The sequence below is a fragment of the Dipteris shenzhenensis genome, chromosome 5, assembly GCF_047967505.1.
Source record: "Dipteris shenzhenensis isolate YYH24624 ecotype China chromosome 5, Dip_SZ_1.0, whole genome shotgun sequence".
In the NCBI taxonomy this organism is placed as follows: Eukaryota; Viridiplantae; Streptophyta; class Polypodiopsida; order Gleicheniales; family Dipteridaceae; genus Dipteris; species Dipteris shenzhenensis.
The window spans coordinates 51373028-51392015 of NC_141600.1; the positions used below are offsets into that span (position 1 = coordinate 51373028).

General features: G+C 42.0%; 1 protein-coding gene across 1 annotated transcript in view; it reads left to right on the forward strand.

Annotated features, from left to right (window-relative positions):
* The first annotated feature begins 447 nt into the window (after window positions 1–447).
* LOC147902165 (ABC transporter B family member 1-like) overlaps window positions 448–18988 on the forward strand; it is a 69667-nt gene continuing 51126 nt past the window's right edge. Inside the window, exons 1-2 of the mRNA XM_087374444.1 lie at window positions 448–729; window positions 840–894. Coding sequence (XP_087230570.1) covers window positions 448–729; window positions 840–894 — 337 coding nt within the window. The remainder of the gene's footprint in view (window positions 730–839; window positions 895–18988) is intronic.

The following is an 18988-nucleotide window of genomic DNA, read 5'->3' on the forward strand; positions in this document are numbered from 1 at the left end:
CATTTTGACAGTGAATTCCAAGAATCCAGCAACCCGCCCATTCATACGTGTGATCCTTGGATTCGCCTGCACTTGAAGAATTTTTAGCCGGCAATCCAAGGAGCTCAGCTTTTTCCAGCTCCTATCCGACAGAACATCAGCTTCCAATTATGCAATTAGGAGCTCTAGCGCCTTGTCTAAACCGCCGGCATTACTTCAGTTATCCACGATGAGACTTCACGTTGGATCGAAGGAGGTTCGAATTAATCCGATTGTTTATCCCGGAAGCTTTCTTTCGCCGCATCTGCATGCGATGAATTAGCTCAAGAACTTCAGCGCAATGCAAGCTCCAGTTGGGCTCTAGCTCCATCATCCTGCCCAATTCAATGGTTTATCTTGATATGACCTGCCTTCCCCCAGAGACTTCGCGATAGAAGCACCCCGAAATCACTAGCGCCGGCAGCAGCCATGGCTACTACGACGAAAGAAGACATTTCACCGGCTAGTCCGAAGGAACCCAAGCCACAGGCGGAATTAGAAGGAGAGGAAAATCGAATATCTGACGGCGCGCCAGTTCCATTCTATAAGCTGTACTCGTTTGCAGATGGCCTCGACGTCGTTCTCATGATTCTAGGTTCAGTCGGCGCAGTTCTGCATGGCGTGTCGATGCCAGTGTATTTCCACATCCTCTCAACTATCATTGATATCCTCGCAGGACAGGCCCCCTCCAAGTCCAAAATTATTTCCCGGGTGCGCAGCGTCTGAAGCTTTAAGTTACTGTGATTTTGATGGAGGCATCACTGTGTGAGTGCACAGACGTTATTTTAAAATACAACGCCTCCCATGTCTGGATTGTGCAGTATTCGGTCGGTCTCATTTATCTGGGTGCTATCGTCTGCGTCGCCGCTTGGGCAGGTAAGTGCTCAGCTATGTAACCTCCATGCACCTTTGCTGTTAACATTAAAGGTCACCATGAATTACGGCTTCGTCGACTTTTCAATATAAGTTCAAATTTCTGTCTAGTCAATGTCTAAATGCTTGCAAGAGCAGGCCGGATGGGCATTGTGTATAGGCGACAAACAAGTAAGGAAAGCGAAGCAGTGACCGTTCACTGAGGAGAGAGATACTCACCGAATCACTTGGAAACAATCGCTCGTCTCAAAAAATGTCTGCGATGAAAAACTACATTTGCGAAATCGTTATGCTCTCACGCATGCTTTCCACGTCGCTGCTCATGTAACCGGCTTTCAAAAAAAAATACAGAAATTTACCGTTGAGACCAGCCGAAATGCTTGGCTTTGAATTTACAGGATGTCATCACATTGGCCCATTGTTTCTCCTCGAGCAATCTAACTAATTCTGCTGAACTAGCAGCAAAGTCGAGGGTTTCAATTGAACTCTTTTATGAGTTATTACTGCTATTTCCTATGTCGAGTGGAGTCCAGTCTACTTCGAGAGTGATTTGGAAGAGGAAAAACGATTCTGGAAGCTTCCCCTCATTTTGGTGCGGATGAGGCATTCTCACTGATCCAACCTAGCCTACAATTATAGCGATTCCCTCCACTTTTCGTTTTGTACGTTTCCTGAAGCTCCATTTCATGATCGTTTCCTCGGAAGAAGACAGTGGTAAATACTTATGATCGAATTTTTATCTGCTCAATTCAAGGCCCGTGTTTGGCTCATGCACAAACTCGATCATAGTAAAGCACATTGTTTTGTAAATACCAATAAACAACATGCATTTGAAGAAGTAAGAGGAGCTCCCCGTGGAGGCCACGAGGGCTGGCAGATTCCTATTGGCATGATCAAATCGCAGCCCCATGTTGCCTTAATGCTACTGAAGCTCCTGAAACTCAGCAGTGAAATGCTAGCTCAGCACCTCCTTTTGAAGCCCTGCTAGCCTAGCAACCCAGTGCACAAGCACTCTAATTGGTCCAAAGAGAGCATCTTCATTCCTGTTGGCTACAGTGACCTGCAAAATCTTGGACAAGCCTTCATTAATCATAGGGTGGGATGGGTGAAGGCTTCATGAGGACATGACTTCTAAAATGCTGGCTTGGCATTTGAAAGCTACTACAAATCTTGGACATGCCCTCGTTAATCATAGGGTGGGATGGGAGAAGGCTTCATGGGGACAGGACTTCTAAAATGCTAGCCTGGCATTTCAAAGCTGGAGTTGTAGCAGTGGGAAGAGTGGGGGGAGCTGCTCTAACAAAGAAAGCAGATTGTGACACGAGTGAAAACTTTATCCTAGGCCTCAACAGAAAAAGCTTTCCTGCCAATTATTGAACCTAAATAGTCATATAATGTACCAATCATAATGGAAGCTACCCGACCACATATCGATTACTAAGCAAGCAAACGTAGATAATACAGGCAGGAGTAATGATAGTTGCCCATACAGCTTAGTATTGTAGGGCGCTAGTTTGGACACATCATTTCTAGCAACATTTGTTTTGTCCAAGAATCATTGAAACTTGATGGGATCAAACCCCATGTTTTGTGGAGGATTCGATGTGCTTACTACAGACATGCATGTTATCGATGGGATAAAAAATAACCAGGTTCACGCAGGGAGATTTTATAATCACCAATTTGCTTGGAATTCATTCCAACCTTAATTGGAGATCATCCCAACCATTGATGATCAATAAAGGATTAGCATAACAATCAAAAGGTGAAGAGAAAGACAGAAAGAGAGAGCTCGACTATCAAAAGTTGCCAAATGCATTGCTTGCTTAGCCTTTTATTAGTGGCTTGGCAATGGCCAAATTACATAAAGAATGGAACTCAACCAATTCGGTAGATATGGCTATGCCTACATCGTGGCCATCGTGGCAAGTGAGGCACCTATGATGGGCCTGATGTTATTTCTACGCCTCATAGGTTTGTCATTTTCGCGCGACAATGGGCCCCATCCAGCCAGAGGCGATTTTCTGGCACTGGAGTTGCAGGTGCACAAGCGTGATCATATATGTGCAATGAGTGCACACACCTATGCACAAATGCATGGATGGTGTGGTGGTAGAGCTGTTGCAGTGGTTGCGGCCTCACAAAGGTGAAGTGTAGAGTTCAAATCTCAGCGATCACCCGTTTTTGCACATATGTGCAATGCACTTCCCGACAAGCACATACGACAAATGTATGAGGCATAGAAATAACCCTAAGCATATGATGGATGTTGATTCGTTAGCTTTGGGCAACATGTAGTAAGCCTCGCCTTGTTGTATATGACACTGGCGAGATCTATATAGGCCGGTCGAAGGCATGCTGGAAAAGCGAGCATGCATGCGAGCTTCATGTATGAGGGATGACTTTAAATTGTTCTCAAATTGTTGTGGAAACCCAATCTCAGCAGCAGCAATGGAGCATAGTTTGCTGTGCCGATCATTGATCTGTGGATGGAACTATCCGTAGTCGAATCCTCCTACTCGTGACATGGTTGAAGACATCCGAAATGGAGACATTGAGACTCGAGGACATGGACATTCCCATAGTTTTTTGGAGGCCGTGCATTTCATGCAACTTCCAGTGGAATCCAAGAGGGCCCCCATATGCATGAGACATGCACTAATGACAATGCTAAGATCACTAGATTTATCCTAATCCAATGCGTCATGTCTTTTTCCCCTATTAAGAAATATACAGTGCAAGCAAGAAAAGGTTTGATCCTAGAAATATGTGCCATGGTCTAGTCTGTAGAGCAACCTGGAAATATGTGTCGTGGTCTTTGTTTCTTAGATAGTCCGTAGAGCAACGCTCGATAACATACGTGGTTTCTACTTACATGCCTTACAAATTGGTATGGGTTGACCCACTTAGCCAAAATTTTCTCTACTAGGCCTTTCCTTTTTACTAGGAAATGGACCATTACCAAATTTATTGGATTGTACACCACCGGTCTGTGTTTTTGGACGTAATGGACTTGTTTTGCCTTGAGCTCTCCTTAAATGTTCCGTAGCATTTAGGTGAACAAAGATGAGTGCATCATGAAGAAGATCTACCCTTTCTTCTTTCACTCATATCTTTCGTCTGCTGATTAGACCAACTCTAGGAGGAAAAGTAGGTGGGCAACCATATAATATTTCAAATGGATTATGCAAGTGGATGCATGGATCATGGTATTGTAAGCAATACGACCTCATATGGAAGCGAGACATCCCAATTAGTGTGATTCTAGTTGACTTACATAGTAAGCATAAACCTTGATTGTAGATTCAATCTCTTTTGCAATCAAAATGATACGGATTAAAAAACTATTATTTAACTTTGAGCCTATCAGTGTAATGACCTTGTAGAGACCTTCTTCCTCTACTCCTTTGGCTATCCCTACTTCTATGCTCTTAGACCAAATGAGGACTTTGTCTTCATCGAAGACCACACTAGGCATTCACCCCCCTACACTGGTCTAGTATTTGCCGTGTGGGTTCACCTCTTTTGATGCATGCTTGTGATGGCATAGAGACACCCATATTGTAGGAAATAAGAGCTTTACATGTCAACCATCTACTCTCCATGTCTGAGAGAAAAATCTTTATCACGCTACACTCTACTCTTGACACCTTCAATCTTTGAGAAAAGTAAAATGTGTCTATATCACTACAAAAATCTTATTGCAATAGTCCAAATGGGTTCGCCATTTGGTAACAGAATATGAGAAAAGAAAATATGTTTATATTAAGTTCTATATTACAATAGTCCAAGCATATTTCTTCCAAGGGAATATTTTTCATCCATACAAAATTTGGAAAGAGAATATTGATCTCTTTTTATCAGGTTTCGGTCCTACAATCGGCCATTTACATAGAAAGGGGCATCTCAAACATGGTATATAAGGGCATGATAAACATTTAGAAAAATACCTTTGGAGAGGGATTTATAAATACAACAGAGCTCCACTTTGAAAGAAATACTTCGCTATTCAAGATTTTAAAGGAGGTTAGCTATAATCTTGTGGTGGCCAAATAGAGCCACCCCCTTACCATCCCTTTATGGAAATCTTATGTGGGCATATGTGGAGATGAGGGTGGAGATGAGGAGGACATTCAATTGGAAAAATGAGCAAAATGAGCAAATTCTTTCATAAATAGTAACCCTTCACTGATGTCTACATGGTATCCATAGAAAACAACTAGGTATAGGATGGCTTCTTGCATCTCAAATAAGTAGGCAATCTTGAGATCTCTCCCAACCAGCTAGAATTCAAGCTAAATCAATCACTCATGCCAACTCAAAGGCATGTCCAAATAATCATGAGTCACCTTTAATCAATAAAATGTGATCCATATACTGCATGCAACTAATCATGTATGCCAACCAGGTGGGATTCATTCCCATTGGAGTCCCATTGTTGGGCCACCAAGTTAAATCTTGGTGATGACTAGTAATTAATTGCTTACACTACTTAATCACCTGCACAATGGTCCTCACTCTGCATGCATGCCTAGTGGTTTTCAACTTGATGCATGTGTGGAATTTATGATTGTAGTTTGATATATCATTAAATTTTTAAATTGACACACACCCTTGCAAATTCCCTTGCACTCATGATCCATCTTGCTACCTTGCACACCCCCTTGCCATCAGCTATGTTAAACTTCTTGCAACCTTTATCCTCTCTCATAATGAATTATCTAGATACATGGAGTTTCAAGCTTGCCATCTAGCCCCTCCCAAGTGAATCCATCTTGACACGCCAAGATCTAAAATTCACCATTCAAACCCTCCCGAATGGATCCCACTAGACACACCAAGTTGCGGCACTCTCCATCTAGCTGATCCCATCTTGAAATTTTGACAACATGTCATATCCACCTTTTGAAGCTGGATATGGGTCTTATCAACTTCACTAAGATGACAAAGCAAGTGAACATAAAGGAGGGATGCATTGTTTGTCATGATCAAAAAATTCCACCCACAAAAGCCTATTTGAAAAGATACTCAACATCCATAGAGCTAGCAAGCTTGTTACTTGGCGTAGTCATGGAGGAAAAAGTACCTTTTAGATTTATTCCCCACATCTTAGATTAGTATAGATATTGAAGTCAAGGCTTTGAGCTTACCTCCAAATGTTTAGGCTGGTTTGAAGAAGACACGGCATTTCTTTCCTGGTATGAGAGGAACCATGAAGTTTTGGTAGGTTTAAGTAGTAGTAGAGAAAATGTGGTAATATTATCTCTTTCTAAAGGGCAATCTTCAATACCATGCTAAAAAACTTGAAAATGTAATGAAGGAAAAATTCAAACTAAAATTTGAGACTACAAGAGTTGGATCGTACCTAATGGAGATTTGCCTAGATTTAGTTTTTGAGAATATGACAAGGAGATGAGGAAGCTACAGATTTGAATCCACCCATGCAACATTGATAGTGCTAGATGAGAGGATACTCAAGAAGCATGCAGAGGCCAAGGTAGTACAAGAACAAGCCATGGTAGAGGAGGCAAGAGCAAAGGTTGTGTAGGCATGAGGGAGCAAGCCAAGGTAGTTGAGGCCCAAGCAAGAGAAGCTTAAAAATGGCCAATAAGTAAATGAAAATAAGAGAATAATGAAAGAGGCACATTAAGTACATCTATAGATTTAAGACATTAAAACAAATGAGAATCAAGAAAAGATGAAAGAAAAACTTGATCCTCAAAGAGCAGAATAGGAAGGTCTTGACCAATCTCTTTTTAAGATACAGAACACATTGAACATTGAGAAGGATGATCTTATAAGTCAACTATTGAGAAGGGACAATGCACAAACTAGAGCAATGATGCAAGAGCTAAGGCTGTAGATCAAGAAGAGAGCAAGAAGGATGCAAATTGGGTAGAGAGTAGCCATCGGTGTGCATAGAGAGTATCCAAAATGGACAGCACAACAAGAATGAGAATGTGCAATTTTGGCAAGATAACCACAATTCCCTGCTACTACTGAATTACAATACCACTGTGTAGCAGCTTGCCATGGCTCTTGAAATTTTAAAGAGGAATTCCTTCATCTTTTCTAAAACCCAAACTACTCTAGCAATCTTACAAGAGGTATATGGTAAAGTTGCTTAAGAATTTAAGGAGGTTCAAATATAGTTGAAAGAATCAGATAAAGTTGTTGTCACTAGTGGGCACCAAGTCAAGCTACTAAAGGAGAATGCCCGAACTCTCAAGATGAGACATTAAGGAGCCAAGAAATAGCTTTTTCATGTACAAGGTGAGATTGTGATATTAATTGCAATATCAATAGCTAAATTAGAATAGTACCATGTTCCAATGTGGCAGGGTCATATGCACACAATCTACCATGGACACACGATAGATGATTACTAGATCCAATAGCCCTAGTGTGGCTACTCTAAGTATGTGCTTTTCTTTGGAGTGTTTTTGCATACAACCTCTATATGTAGAGCTTGTAATATTCTAATTCTCAAGTCATGCCTATTGTAATTATCTAACTAGAGAGAGTAGCAGCTACACGTGTGTTGGCCAAAAAAAGGAACATTCGGCTTAATGAAGGGAAGATACATCCCCCTAATGAAGGGAAGAAGAAGCACCCTCATGAAAGGAAGAAGAAGCCCAAGCTTGAGCCCATTGATGAAGCTCAAGCTCCCATCAGGGAGAAAACTTGATAAAGGGTGGTAGAAACAAAAGTCGCAAACCTGATGCTTTTACAACTCTTTTTGAGATGTACATATTTAATTATTAATGAAACCATTTTGTAATTATTTGCCAAAGTTCTTGTGCATTTAGCAATGAGAACATAATTTTGCTTTATACAAGCTATTTTAGGATCAATTAGAACTATCACAATGGCTGTAAAAAATAAGCAGTTTAGAGCTACTGGAAATAGCACGATGGTTGTACGAGTTAAGTGCTTCAGGATTAATTAAAACCAATGCAGCGGTTTCTCAAGATAAGGGACTTAGTAGATTTAGTATTTATTGGATAAGCAAAATATACTTTTCTTAGTTTTGGATTAACTTCAACTAGCGCGGTGGTTATAGGATTAAGTGCAACTAGGATGGTGATTGTGCACGCTTGGTGGTTGATGCTGAACTGCAACTAACATGATGGTTTTACAAGTAAGTGGTTTAGGATTATCTGCAACCATGATAATTTAAGGATTTATTGGATAAGTGAAATACATTTCCTTGGTTTAGGATAAACTACAACCAATGCAAAAATTATTTGCCATCATTTTATTGTGTACTAAACAAACTAATTATAAAATGAGAGTGTATAACTAGAATACATTTTCCTCTATTGTCTTAGCCTCTACTCCAATACACCTGATGATGTGCTCATGTGTATAAATCCATTTTGAAGGCACTTTTTTCCTCATTCAAACATAGCTTGCAACTCATACTTAATAGCTCTTACTAGATGAGAGTACACTTATGTTTATAGACTCTAATGTAACAATCTATATTTGTGGGATTTTTGGATGTTTTTTTATACTAGATTCCATACATTGTTTCCCAATGATCTTGAAATGCTTCCTCAACCATATGTTTGGGTTATTACACTACAACACAAGTATGGGCCATCTCCCTCATTTTCTTTAGAGGAAATGACAACTGCAAATTTATCCCCCTCTTTGAGAGCGCCAATGAGATCATCATATCTCTCCTTGAATTGTGGTATCTCATTGTTTGTCTCTTCAGAGAAATATCCCCATTGAGTGAAAATATGACATAGCTGCCATTACGCAATGTCCTCACAAGTTTTAGGATCTTTGTGATGTATACACTGTAAAAACAAGAAAGCTTTCTTATTTTGAGCAAAAGGTGGTTGTTTGAAAAGCGCCATATGCTATGCAAATTGCATTTTCCTTTAGTGGTCTCACAATCCTACATGCTTTTCCTTTGCACTTCATCCACTTTAATTTCATGGAACACTCTGCATACTAAACTATTGTTGAGGCAATTCATGGCTACTTAAATTGCTTGTCTTGCTAGGTAGCTATAAAATTTTGAATCGTGTATTTTGGGATGGATTTAGCCAAGTGATCTATAAACAAACTTTGGTGAGTCCACTTGTACTATAGTAGCCATCTCTTTTTGTCTAATACTTTAACATCAATATGTTAAAATCTCCTCCATTTTATAGACAAATTTTGTTTTCTTTCCTCATTTTGTTTGGATAAACATGTTGCTTTGATTTCACACCACAATCTGAGCATTTTCCACAAATTCATTCAATGTAGTGCCACTCAAAGTCTCCCTTTGGACGAAGCACACAAACCTTAGGCTACCAAGCTTGTTATCCCGTGCAACACATGATGAGGATCGAAGTGGCATACAAATTGAGCATTCATCTATGAGACATGGGAATCTATCTCCATGAAGCAATGCTCTATCATGATTGCATCTCAAGCCATTTAAAACTTATTGAGCTAGGTCAAATTTCATATGTGTTCTATAACAACACTGTTAGATATCAATGCTCCACTCTCGTGTAACTACGCAGGAACCAGCTAACTCTACTTGTAAGCCCCCCATATGAGGAGAAGGGATTTGAGTAGCTCGGTTATCGTAGGTCCTGGTTTAGACACTAGATGGGGGCCACCATGTGTGGCCTGATGGTTGGACGGCTTCAGATAGAGTTGGCACACTGCCAACTAGGCTACATGCAAGTGCGGGAAGGCATCCCTTGACTGACCGCATTGAGGGTAGATAGAGCATTTCTGGGGGTAGCCCACTCTCGAGTTGCAGGGCCCGTTTGGAGCCTCAGATGATCCCGAATGGCTCTAGGCCGAACGGTGACCATAGATTAGTTTCTCTATTTTGCACACCGGTTCTATCGTATAGTCAGTGGCCTATTTCGGGACCGACCCCCAGTCGATCGTTTTGGGTAGACTGGGTTGGTCACCCAATTGAGCCTAACCGACTACGACTGGTGGCTATATAAGAGCAAGCCCGTGAAGCCCATCTCATCACTGGCACCAGCAACCCTAATTCCTTAGCATCCAGCCTCCGTCTTCTACTGTTTCTAGCATGCCATCGAAGCTTCTTTCACAGGAGTGCACGGTTGGGAGGCAACGCCATCTATTGTATCAGTTCTATAGTAATCAAATTTTTGATTCTCCATACTATCTTGTTTTCTCTCTTGCATACGAGATCCTGTTACCTGTTGAGCGTAGACGTTGTATTATTTTCTTACATGGTATCAGAGCCTGGACTCTAGTAAGAAGATTTAGTAGTGTGTTTTCTGTTTGTGAGCAGATTGTGAGAGATGGCCCAGCCCGCAAGACTGCGAATCCCACCGTTCGGTGAAAGCAAAAAGTTGGATGGCTCTAACTATCCACTCTGGAAGTTCAAGATGAAGACCATCCTAAGCACATACGAGATTAGGGACACTGCTACTAGGGTGGACGTGAGGCCGGTTGCAAGATCGGATCCAGCCAATGCAGGACAATAGACAGTACCAACTACAGATGAGATTCTCGCGTGGACAAGAAGAAATGCAGATGTGCTCTATTCTATTGTCTGCAGTGTTAGTGATTCCGTCATGGCGTTAATTCAACATGTCACCACAGCGGAGGAGGCATGGATGGTCTTGAAAAATCAGTATGAGACCACGAATCAGACGCGGATTCAGAATCTGGAGACTCAACTCACGAACGAGAAGTTGTCTGAGTCTGAAGTGGCAGAGAAATTCATCACCAGGGTGAAGAATCTGTGTGATCAGATGACTGCGATTGGCATCACTATCACCTGCGAGAATCTAGCACGAAGGTGCATATGGATTCTCCCACTAAAGTACAACGGTCTTGTTACCGCACTGAATATGCAGAATAGAAATCTACCCCTCAACTTTGAGGATTTCAGTGCGATGCTTCTGGAGGAGGAGATGTGTCAAAAGACGAGGACTGGAGAAGATTCGGCTTTCTGGACCGGATCAAAGAAAGATAAGGGTAAGGACTCTGGTAACCCATCTTCTTCTGATGATAAAAAGAGAAAGAAGAAGATCAAGTGCTTCTATTGCAACAAGGCAGGGCACAAGTAGAATGAGTGCCAAAAGAAGATTGCAGACGAGAAGAACGGAGTAAGGAAAGAGTCCAGCAACAGCGCACAGGCAGTACCAGTAGAGTTGTTGTCGCAATTGAGGAGATTTGCACGGAGGCAATTCATGTACCTACGGATGAACCGTGGATCATTGATAGTGGTGCATCACGCCACATGACCAGTCAAAAGGATTGGTATACCTCTCTATAGCCGGTAGGGAATGACATCCTAGTAGCAATCGGCAATGATGCAAAATGTCCAGCAAAAGGAAAAGGTACGATTGCTCTCAAGTCTGATGGATTTGTAAAAGAGTTGTCTGATGTTCTTTATGTGCCAGATATCAAGAGGAACTTGTTGTCCATTTTCGCGATCACGGATCGGGACCTCAAAGTTCAATTCAATAAGAATGGCGCACAGATTCTGAATCTTCAAGGGAAGGTCATTGGTAAAGGTACACGGCGCAACAACATTTACGAACTCTCAGCTTTCAGTGCTCGAGCGGATGTGAAGAACACTAAGCTGTGGCATGAGAGGTTTGGTCATCTAAACCTTAGTTCTTTGAAGGAGATGCATAAAAGTGGAATGATTGCAGACCTACCAAAAATTTCAGATCTGCCCGATGTATGTGAAGCTTGCATGATGGGCAAGCAGCATCGGCATCCCTTTCCTAAAGAGGCCAGTAGGGCAAAGGCTCCTCTAGAGTTCGTTCACACAGACCTCTGCGGAAAGATTACGGAAGCTTTGGGTGGTTCCTACTACTTCATGACACTAATCGATGACTACAGTAGAAGGATATGGATATACTTCCTGAAGACTAAAGACGAGGCTTTTAGTAGGTTCAAGGAATGGCATGTAATGGTCGAGAAAGAAACGGGGAGGAAGGTGAAGAAGTTGAGATCAGACAGAGGTGGAGAGTTCACATCAACTGAATTCGAAAGTTATTGCAAAAGTCATGCAATCAAGGGGCAAAAACCCCCGACACATACATCACAGCAAAATGGAGTCGCAGAATGCAAGATGCGCGTCATCTGTGAAATGCGCCGGAGTATGATGAAAGGGAAAGATTTGCCAAAGACTTTCTGGGCTAAAGCATGTAACACTGTAGTTTACATCTTGAATCATAGCTACACGAAGGCTGTGAATGGGATGACTCCACTGCAAGCCTTTTCTAGTAAGAAACCTTCAGCTGCACATTTCAGAGTTTTGGATGTGACTGTTTTGTGCATGTCCCTGATGCTACCAAGACCAAATGGGAACCGAAGAGCTGGAAGTGTATTTTCTTGGGCTACAGTGAAGAGGCGAAGGGTTACCGTCTCTATAACCCTGTTACCAAGAAGGAAATTGTAAGTCGCAATGTGGTCTTCTTAGAACAACCGCATCAATTGGAGGAGGATGCTTCCTTCCCAGACAACCAGGACCAGGATATCCATCCAGTACCACCACCAACAGTAGACCGAACTCCCCCAACAATGCTTGGGAGGATTCAAGACAAAGAAGATGAAGAAGAGCCTGCAGAACTCTGAAGTGGGTAAAGCAGCTTTTGGATGATAGAGAACCTCCAACCATTGAGGAGGAACCATCCGAACACCGCCGGTCCAAGAGATTAGAGGAGCAAAGAAGGGCGCATGAACACTTGGTCAACTATGCTTTGATGACAGAAGTGATCCATGCTTATGAACCCAAGTGTCTTGAAGAGGAACAGGGCGATGATAGGTGGATGGAGGCTATGCAGTCGGAGTATGGCTCCATAATGAAGAACAACACTTGGGACCTTGTGGATCGACCACCAAAATGCAAGGTAATCGGTACCAAGTGGGTGTACAAGACCAAGTACAAGTCCGACGGCACGTTGGATAAGTACAAGGCTCAGCTCATGGCAAAAGGATTTGCACAGGTACATGGTTTTGATTATCAAGATACTTTTGCTCCCATAGCTCGCCTAACCACAATTCGTAGTGTTTTGGCTTTAGCTGCCCAAGGAAGTTGGCCCGTGTTTCAGATGGATGTGAAATCCGCCTTTCTGAATGGAGATCTCAAGGAGGAGGTATATGTGGAACAACCACCAGGTCTTGAGATCCCTGGTTTAGAAGGTAAACTTTGCAAACTGAAGAAGGCACTTTACGGGCTGAAACATGCCCCACGAGCATGGTACCAGCGAATTGATGCCTACTTTCTGCAAAATGGGTTCAGGAGGAGCCCATCTTATGCAAATTTGTATATCTTTAGAGAAGGAGGTAGGTGTATGATCGTGGTTCTTTATGCAGACGACCTTGTCATAACAGGGAACCATGAAGAGAAGATCTCACAGACGAAGCATTTGTTAGGAAGAGAGTTTGAAATGAGAGACCTCAAACTGATGCATTTCTATTTGGGGATTGAAGTTTGGCAAAACAGATCTTCATTTCACAGCTAAAGTATGCTAGAGAGATATTGAAGGCATTTGGCATGGTTGAGTGCAAGACAGCTGGTATCCCTATGGAGGTGGACGCGAAGCTCTCAAACGAGGATTCATCACCACTGGTGGACGAAGCAAAGTACAGAAGGCTTGTGGGCAGCTTGATTTACCTGTGCAACACACGGTCGAACATCAGTTTTGCGACTGGTGTACTAAGCAAGTTTTCCAATAAGCCCCGGGAGAACCGGAGGGCAGGGATGCGGGTGCTGAAATACATCAAAGGCACACTTGATTATGGCATCACCTATACCAAGGGCAACATCTTGACTGGATTCTGTGACTTGGATTGGGCAGGAGACGTGGATAGTAGGAGATTAGTGACAGGGTACTGTTTCTCACTTGGATCTGGAGTTGTGTCATGGGTCAGCAAGAAGCAACCCACAATTGCTCTTTCTTCTACCGAGGCCGAGTACAAATCTGCATGCTTTGCTTCTTGCAAGGCAGTGTGGTTGAGGAGGATTTTGGGGGACATGGGTGCAGTGTAGAACAAGCCTACATAGTTATCATGTGACAATCAGAGTTGCATGGCGATTGCAAAGAACCCGGTGTTCCACACTCACACAAAACACATTGAGATTCAATATCACTTTGTACGCGAGCTCATCATGGATGGAGAGGTCGACTTGGTGTATTGTCCGACTACAGAGAATGCTACGGACATCTTCACAAAGGCTCTTGAAAGAGACTTGCTGGAGAGGCATATTCATCGACTTGGCATTGGGCCGAAAAAGTAAGTTCACTTGTGGGTAGACATTGAGGGGGGGTGTTAGATATCAATGCTCCACTCTCGTGTAACTACACAAGAACTAGCTAACTCTACTTGTAAGCCCCCCATATGAGGAGAAGGCATTTGAGTAGCTCGATTATCCGGTAGGTCCTGGTTTGGACACCAGATGGGGGCCATGTGTGGCCTGATGGCTGGACAGCTTCAGATAGAGTTGGCACACTGCCAACTAGGCTACATGCAAGTTCGGGAAGGCATCTCTTGACTGACTGCACTAAGGGTAGACGGAGCATTTCCTGAGGCAGCCCACTCTCGGGTTGTAGGGCCCGTTTGGAGCCTCAGATGATCTCGGATGGCTCTTGGCCGAATGGTGACCGTAGGATAGTTGCTCTGTTTTGCGCATCGATTCTATCGTATGGTCGGCGGCCTATTTCGGTACCGACCCCTAGTCGACTGTTTTGGGCAGACTGGGTCGGTCACCCAATTGAGCCTAATCAACTACGACTGGTGGCTATGTAAGAGCAAGCCCGTGAAGCCCATTTCATCACTGGCTATAGCAACCCTGATTCCTTAGCATCCAGCCTCCGTCTTCTACTGTTTCCAGCATGCCATCGAAGCTTCTTTCATAGGAGTGCATGGTTGGGAGGCAGCACCATCTATTGTATCAGTTCTACAGTAATCAAATTTTTTATTCTCCATATTATCTTGTTTTCTCTCTTGCATACGAGATCCTATTATCTGTTGAGCACAGACGTATTATTTTCTTACAAACACATTCCTATCTTTGAGTGTCTTGATGTACAAAGTATTACAATGCACATAGCTCCTTTGCCAAATTGAAAAGCTAGAGTTCTCAACCATAAATTTAAGGTACAAATTTGAGCATTCCAACCATCATGCTAGTTTTAAACATAAAGTAAACTATCATTTAAACTATAACAACATGTTCCAACCACCGGGTCGGTTTTAAACCTACTTGCGGGGGCTAGTGGCAACATGAATTAAACTATTAAGAAATGCAATTATTTTAACCACCAAACTAGTTGGAAAGCAATTTGGACAAGCTAAGAACATTCATCAAACTAGCTTTAGAAATAACCAAACTATTACAAAACATAGTACACACGAAATCATCGAGCTAGTTTAGGACAATCACATTAACTCCATGCTAGCCCGGTGGAAAATAACTTTTGGGAATGCAAAGAATGTTAATTTGACCACAACAAAACATGTTACAGAGTACATATTTGCTATAAAAAACCTTAAGTAAACAATAAATTTATAGGAATGCAAAGGACATCAATTGAACAATAACAAAGCATAACACATGAGAAATATGTTGTTGTTTACTTTTAGTAGGTGAATCATGATATTGGGTCGTATATGGCTTGTCAATATCATTGCCCTTGCTCCTAAAGGAGACCCCTCAAGGGCCATATTGACTTTGATTGAATGAAGGCCAATCACATTAATTGGTGTTTGACTTAGACCACACTAGTTGGAAATCACACATTAAACTATAGTAAAACACTACATATAAATGCAAAATATACTACTTTGTCCCTATGTAGCATACTATTTGAGTATAGGCACATGTGACTTGGGTATAGCAACACTATTTGCCTGTATTAATTGGGCCAACTGAGCATAGATAGCCCCGATGCAATTACCAATGGGCTAACAGCACGACCTTGAGTGGCAAGGACAAGCAAGTGAAAGCTATACCAAGGAGCCAACTAGCGATGGTGATTTTGAGTTGTCCCTTCAAAAGGTAGTTCTCTAAAACCGACTAGTCTAGAGTCTTAAAAATATTTAGCAAGAAGCCTAAGCCATTTGTTTTTCTGCAATGCTCGTATTTTGTTGTCAATGCTCATCCACCCATCTTTATATGATTTTTTCCACATCAACACAACCCCATGACAAAACAATGTCTATCTCTTGCATCCAAGAACCGAGTAATTTCTACACACCACCTTTGAGTGCAAGAGAGGGAATCTTCCACACCAAGCACCATATTTTTCCACCAAGAATTGGTTACCAAGGCCATTGGTCATCAAGAGATGAGGAGAAAAGATTGTTAGCATTTGGCAACCCTGCTAGTGAGAGTGCTACGGAAGGAAGTGATGTAAGAATGAGTGAGGAATTAAGTGGATTGAGCATAGAAGTCCTTGTGCAAAATCATTGAGAGCAAGAATTCATGCTGACAAGTGACAAGATATGGTAGCCACTTGGTTTGGCATATTAGTATAAAATACATCTCTGAGTGTCTGAGGATGATTTGAAACTTTGAAAACCTACTTGGTGACTAGTGACCAGATGGAAGCTTATCCTAGCAAGCCTACAGAGTCAATCCAAGCCTTGATCAATGGCTGACATGCGCCAAAAGAGGCACCACAGGTGTTGGGAAGAGCACCTGCATCGAGGTTGAAGCAATAGGCCAAATTCAGCTTTGGAACATGGGATAACATTGCAACAAGGGATAGACAATTGATGGCAACAAGTGGGAGTAGCAGATGGCCCTTGCAGTGGAAAGCTTGAGGAATGAGAAGGCTTTACCATGCACATGGAAAAACGACATCTAGCTATTGCACCAATACCAATAGCAAACTAGTCCTGGAGCTTCACCAAAGACATCTTGAGGAGCTTATCATTGGAGATTTCTTGAGGCAATGCCATGAAGATTTTGAGCATTTATCTAGAGAAAGCTACATCCATGAGTTGAGCCACAAGCACAAATGTCAACCTAAAAGGTATGCATCGATTCACATTCTAGGTGAGCCTCAAAACCAAAACTAAGACAAAGAAGACCTATTCATGCAATCCAGAGGTAGTCCAAGTGGCAAGGACATATTTGGGGATAGAACGTGCCAATCGGGCTAAGTGTAGAAACAAGACTAGCTATAGTTACTGGAAGGCTATCCAATTGGTGGATATACTTGAACCCAAGCAACCGCCCATGTATGCTTGAAGACATGGGGAATGAACACCAGGACGACCACATGAGCATGTCCACACTGACAATTGCCAACATGGGGCAAGCCAAGACCCAAAAGGTCCAGTCGGTCACCGAGATGCACGAACCTATTTTTAGGGTCCTGCTTAGGTTGAGAGTGAATGATTCCAACCAAGGAGTCCTGACCCTGTGACCTATGACCACCAAATCCAAAATCTTATTAGCCCATCAAGGTGAAATTCCAAGACAAGAAACTAAGGAAGATTATCCTTACAACCACTTGCAAAATTTTCTACATGTCTGCCACATTGATGGAGCCACAACCAAGGAGGAGTACATGCATTACTTTCATTGCACCTTGTTAAGACTGTCAGGCACTTCCCAAACTGGTAGCACATGTCCAAGGCTTTTCTGAAGTGGTTCAAAGATAGGAGATTAAAGAGGAGGATGTCCCACCAAACTCTGTGAACTAAAGATAAAGAAGAATGATTCCATCCAAGATTTTGTCTTATAGATGCAAGGCCTCATTAATTAGTTAGCGCACCACTCAATGATAATTCTTTATGTAGTAGTAGCCCTAAAGAAGAGGACCTACCAAGTCCAAGCCAAAGAAGAAATATAAACATAGGAAGAATAAGATACCTCATCTAAGAAAGAAATCCAAGCTCAAGAAGGCCTTGAATGAATAGGGTATTTGAGGTAACAGTCCAAATGAGAAATAGTGCAATAAGTGTTGTTGATAAGGACACACTGAAGTTGACTATTAGATCAAGTACTGTAGTACTTGTACAAAGTTTGAGCAAAATAATTCCAAGTGTTAGTATGGCAAAAACTACACTATGGATGTGCACTAAGTAGCACAAGATACTAAGCCCAAAGAGGATGCCCACCGAGACCCGCATAAGGCAAAGAAAAAGGTAAAAGTGACAAAGGGAAAAACCAAGGACCACCATAGATTCAGTGTTATTTTTGTGGAAACATGGCCACACTAAGGCCGTATGTAAGCTTTGATTGGAGCAATGCAGAGAGGAGAAATTAATCTTGATTGTCAAACAATCTTGGCTTAGATTCTTGACCCATTTGATGCCAATGCAGTCTCATTAATATCAAGGACCAATGATTAGTTTTGAGAAGGCCCCCACCCAATCCAAAGGCATCAATTGGGAGTAGAAATAGATAATGTTCATGATCGGTAGAGAATTAAAAGGGAAGGCACTTGCAGATGATTTACCAACTAGTTCCCTAGATAATCGGTCTTAATGAGGCTTATACAAGCAATTCCTAGATCAAGCTAAGTTCCACCAAGTACTCGAGAGTTCAAAAGTGACCCAAGCATGGATTATGGATGCCCAATCGAATTTTTCATTGATCAAGGAACTCATTTTATGAATGGAATATTTGAGTTACTAACAAAAGAGTTTATGGGGTCGTACATCAAGTTGCCACAACCTACTACCCTTAGTGTAATAGACACGTCAAGTAGACCAATAAAAATCTTAAAACAGTACTTGAAAAGACAATGGGTACACATTGAAGAGATTGGGATGCCACGCTTCTTGTTGCATTATGGGATTATTGGACAGCCTATAACGGTCACTACAAATTTGACTTCATTATGGATGGCTTTTGGCTATTCTACCTATCAAGTTTCTTGTTTCAAGTTTGTGAGTTGTTGCTAATCATTACCTTGATGAACTAGAAACAATGCCATTTGGAATTTACAGACCTGTGTTGCATCAAACATGTGTATAATGTTCTCATAATACTGCTAGCATTCCATCTAGTTTTTGTAGATGCCCTTCTTGTTTGGAGAAAATATCATGGTGTTATACATAAACAATTTCACTCTAGCAATGACTTTCTCACTTAGGATGCTCTCCTTTAAATCTTGCATTCTAT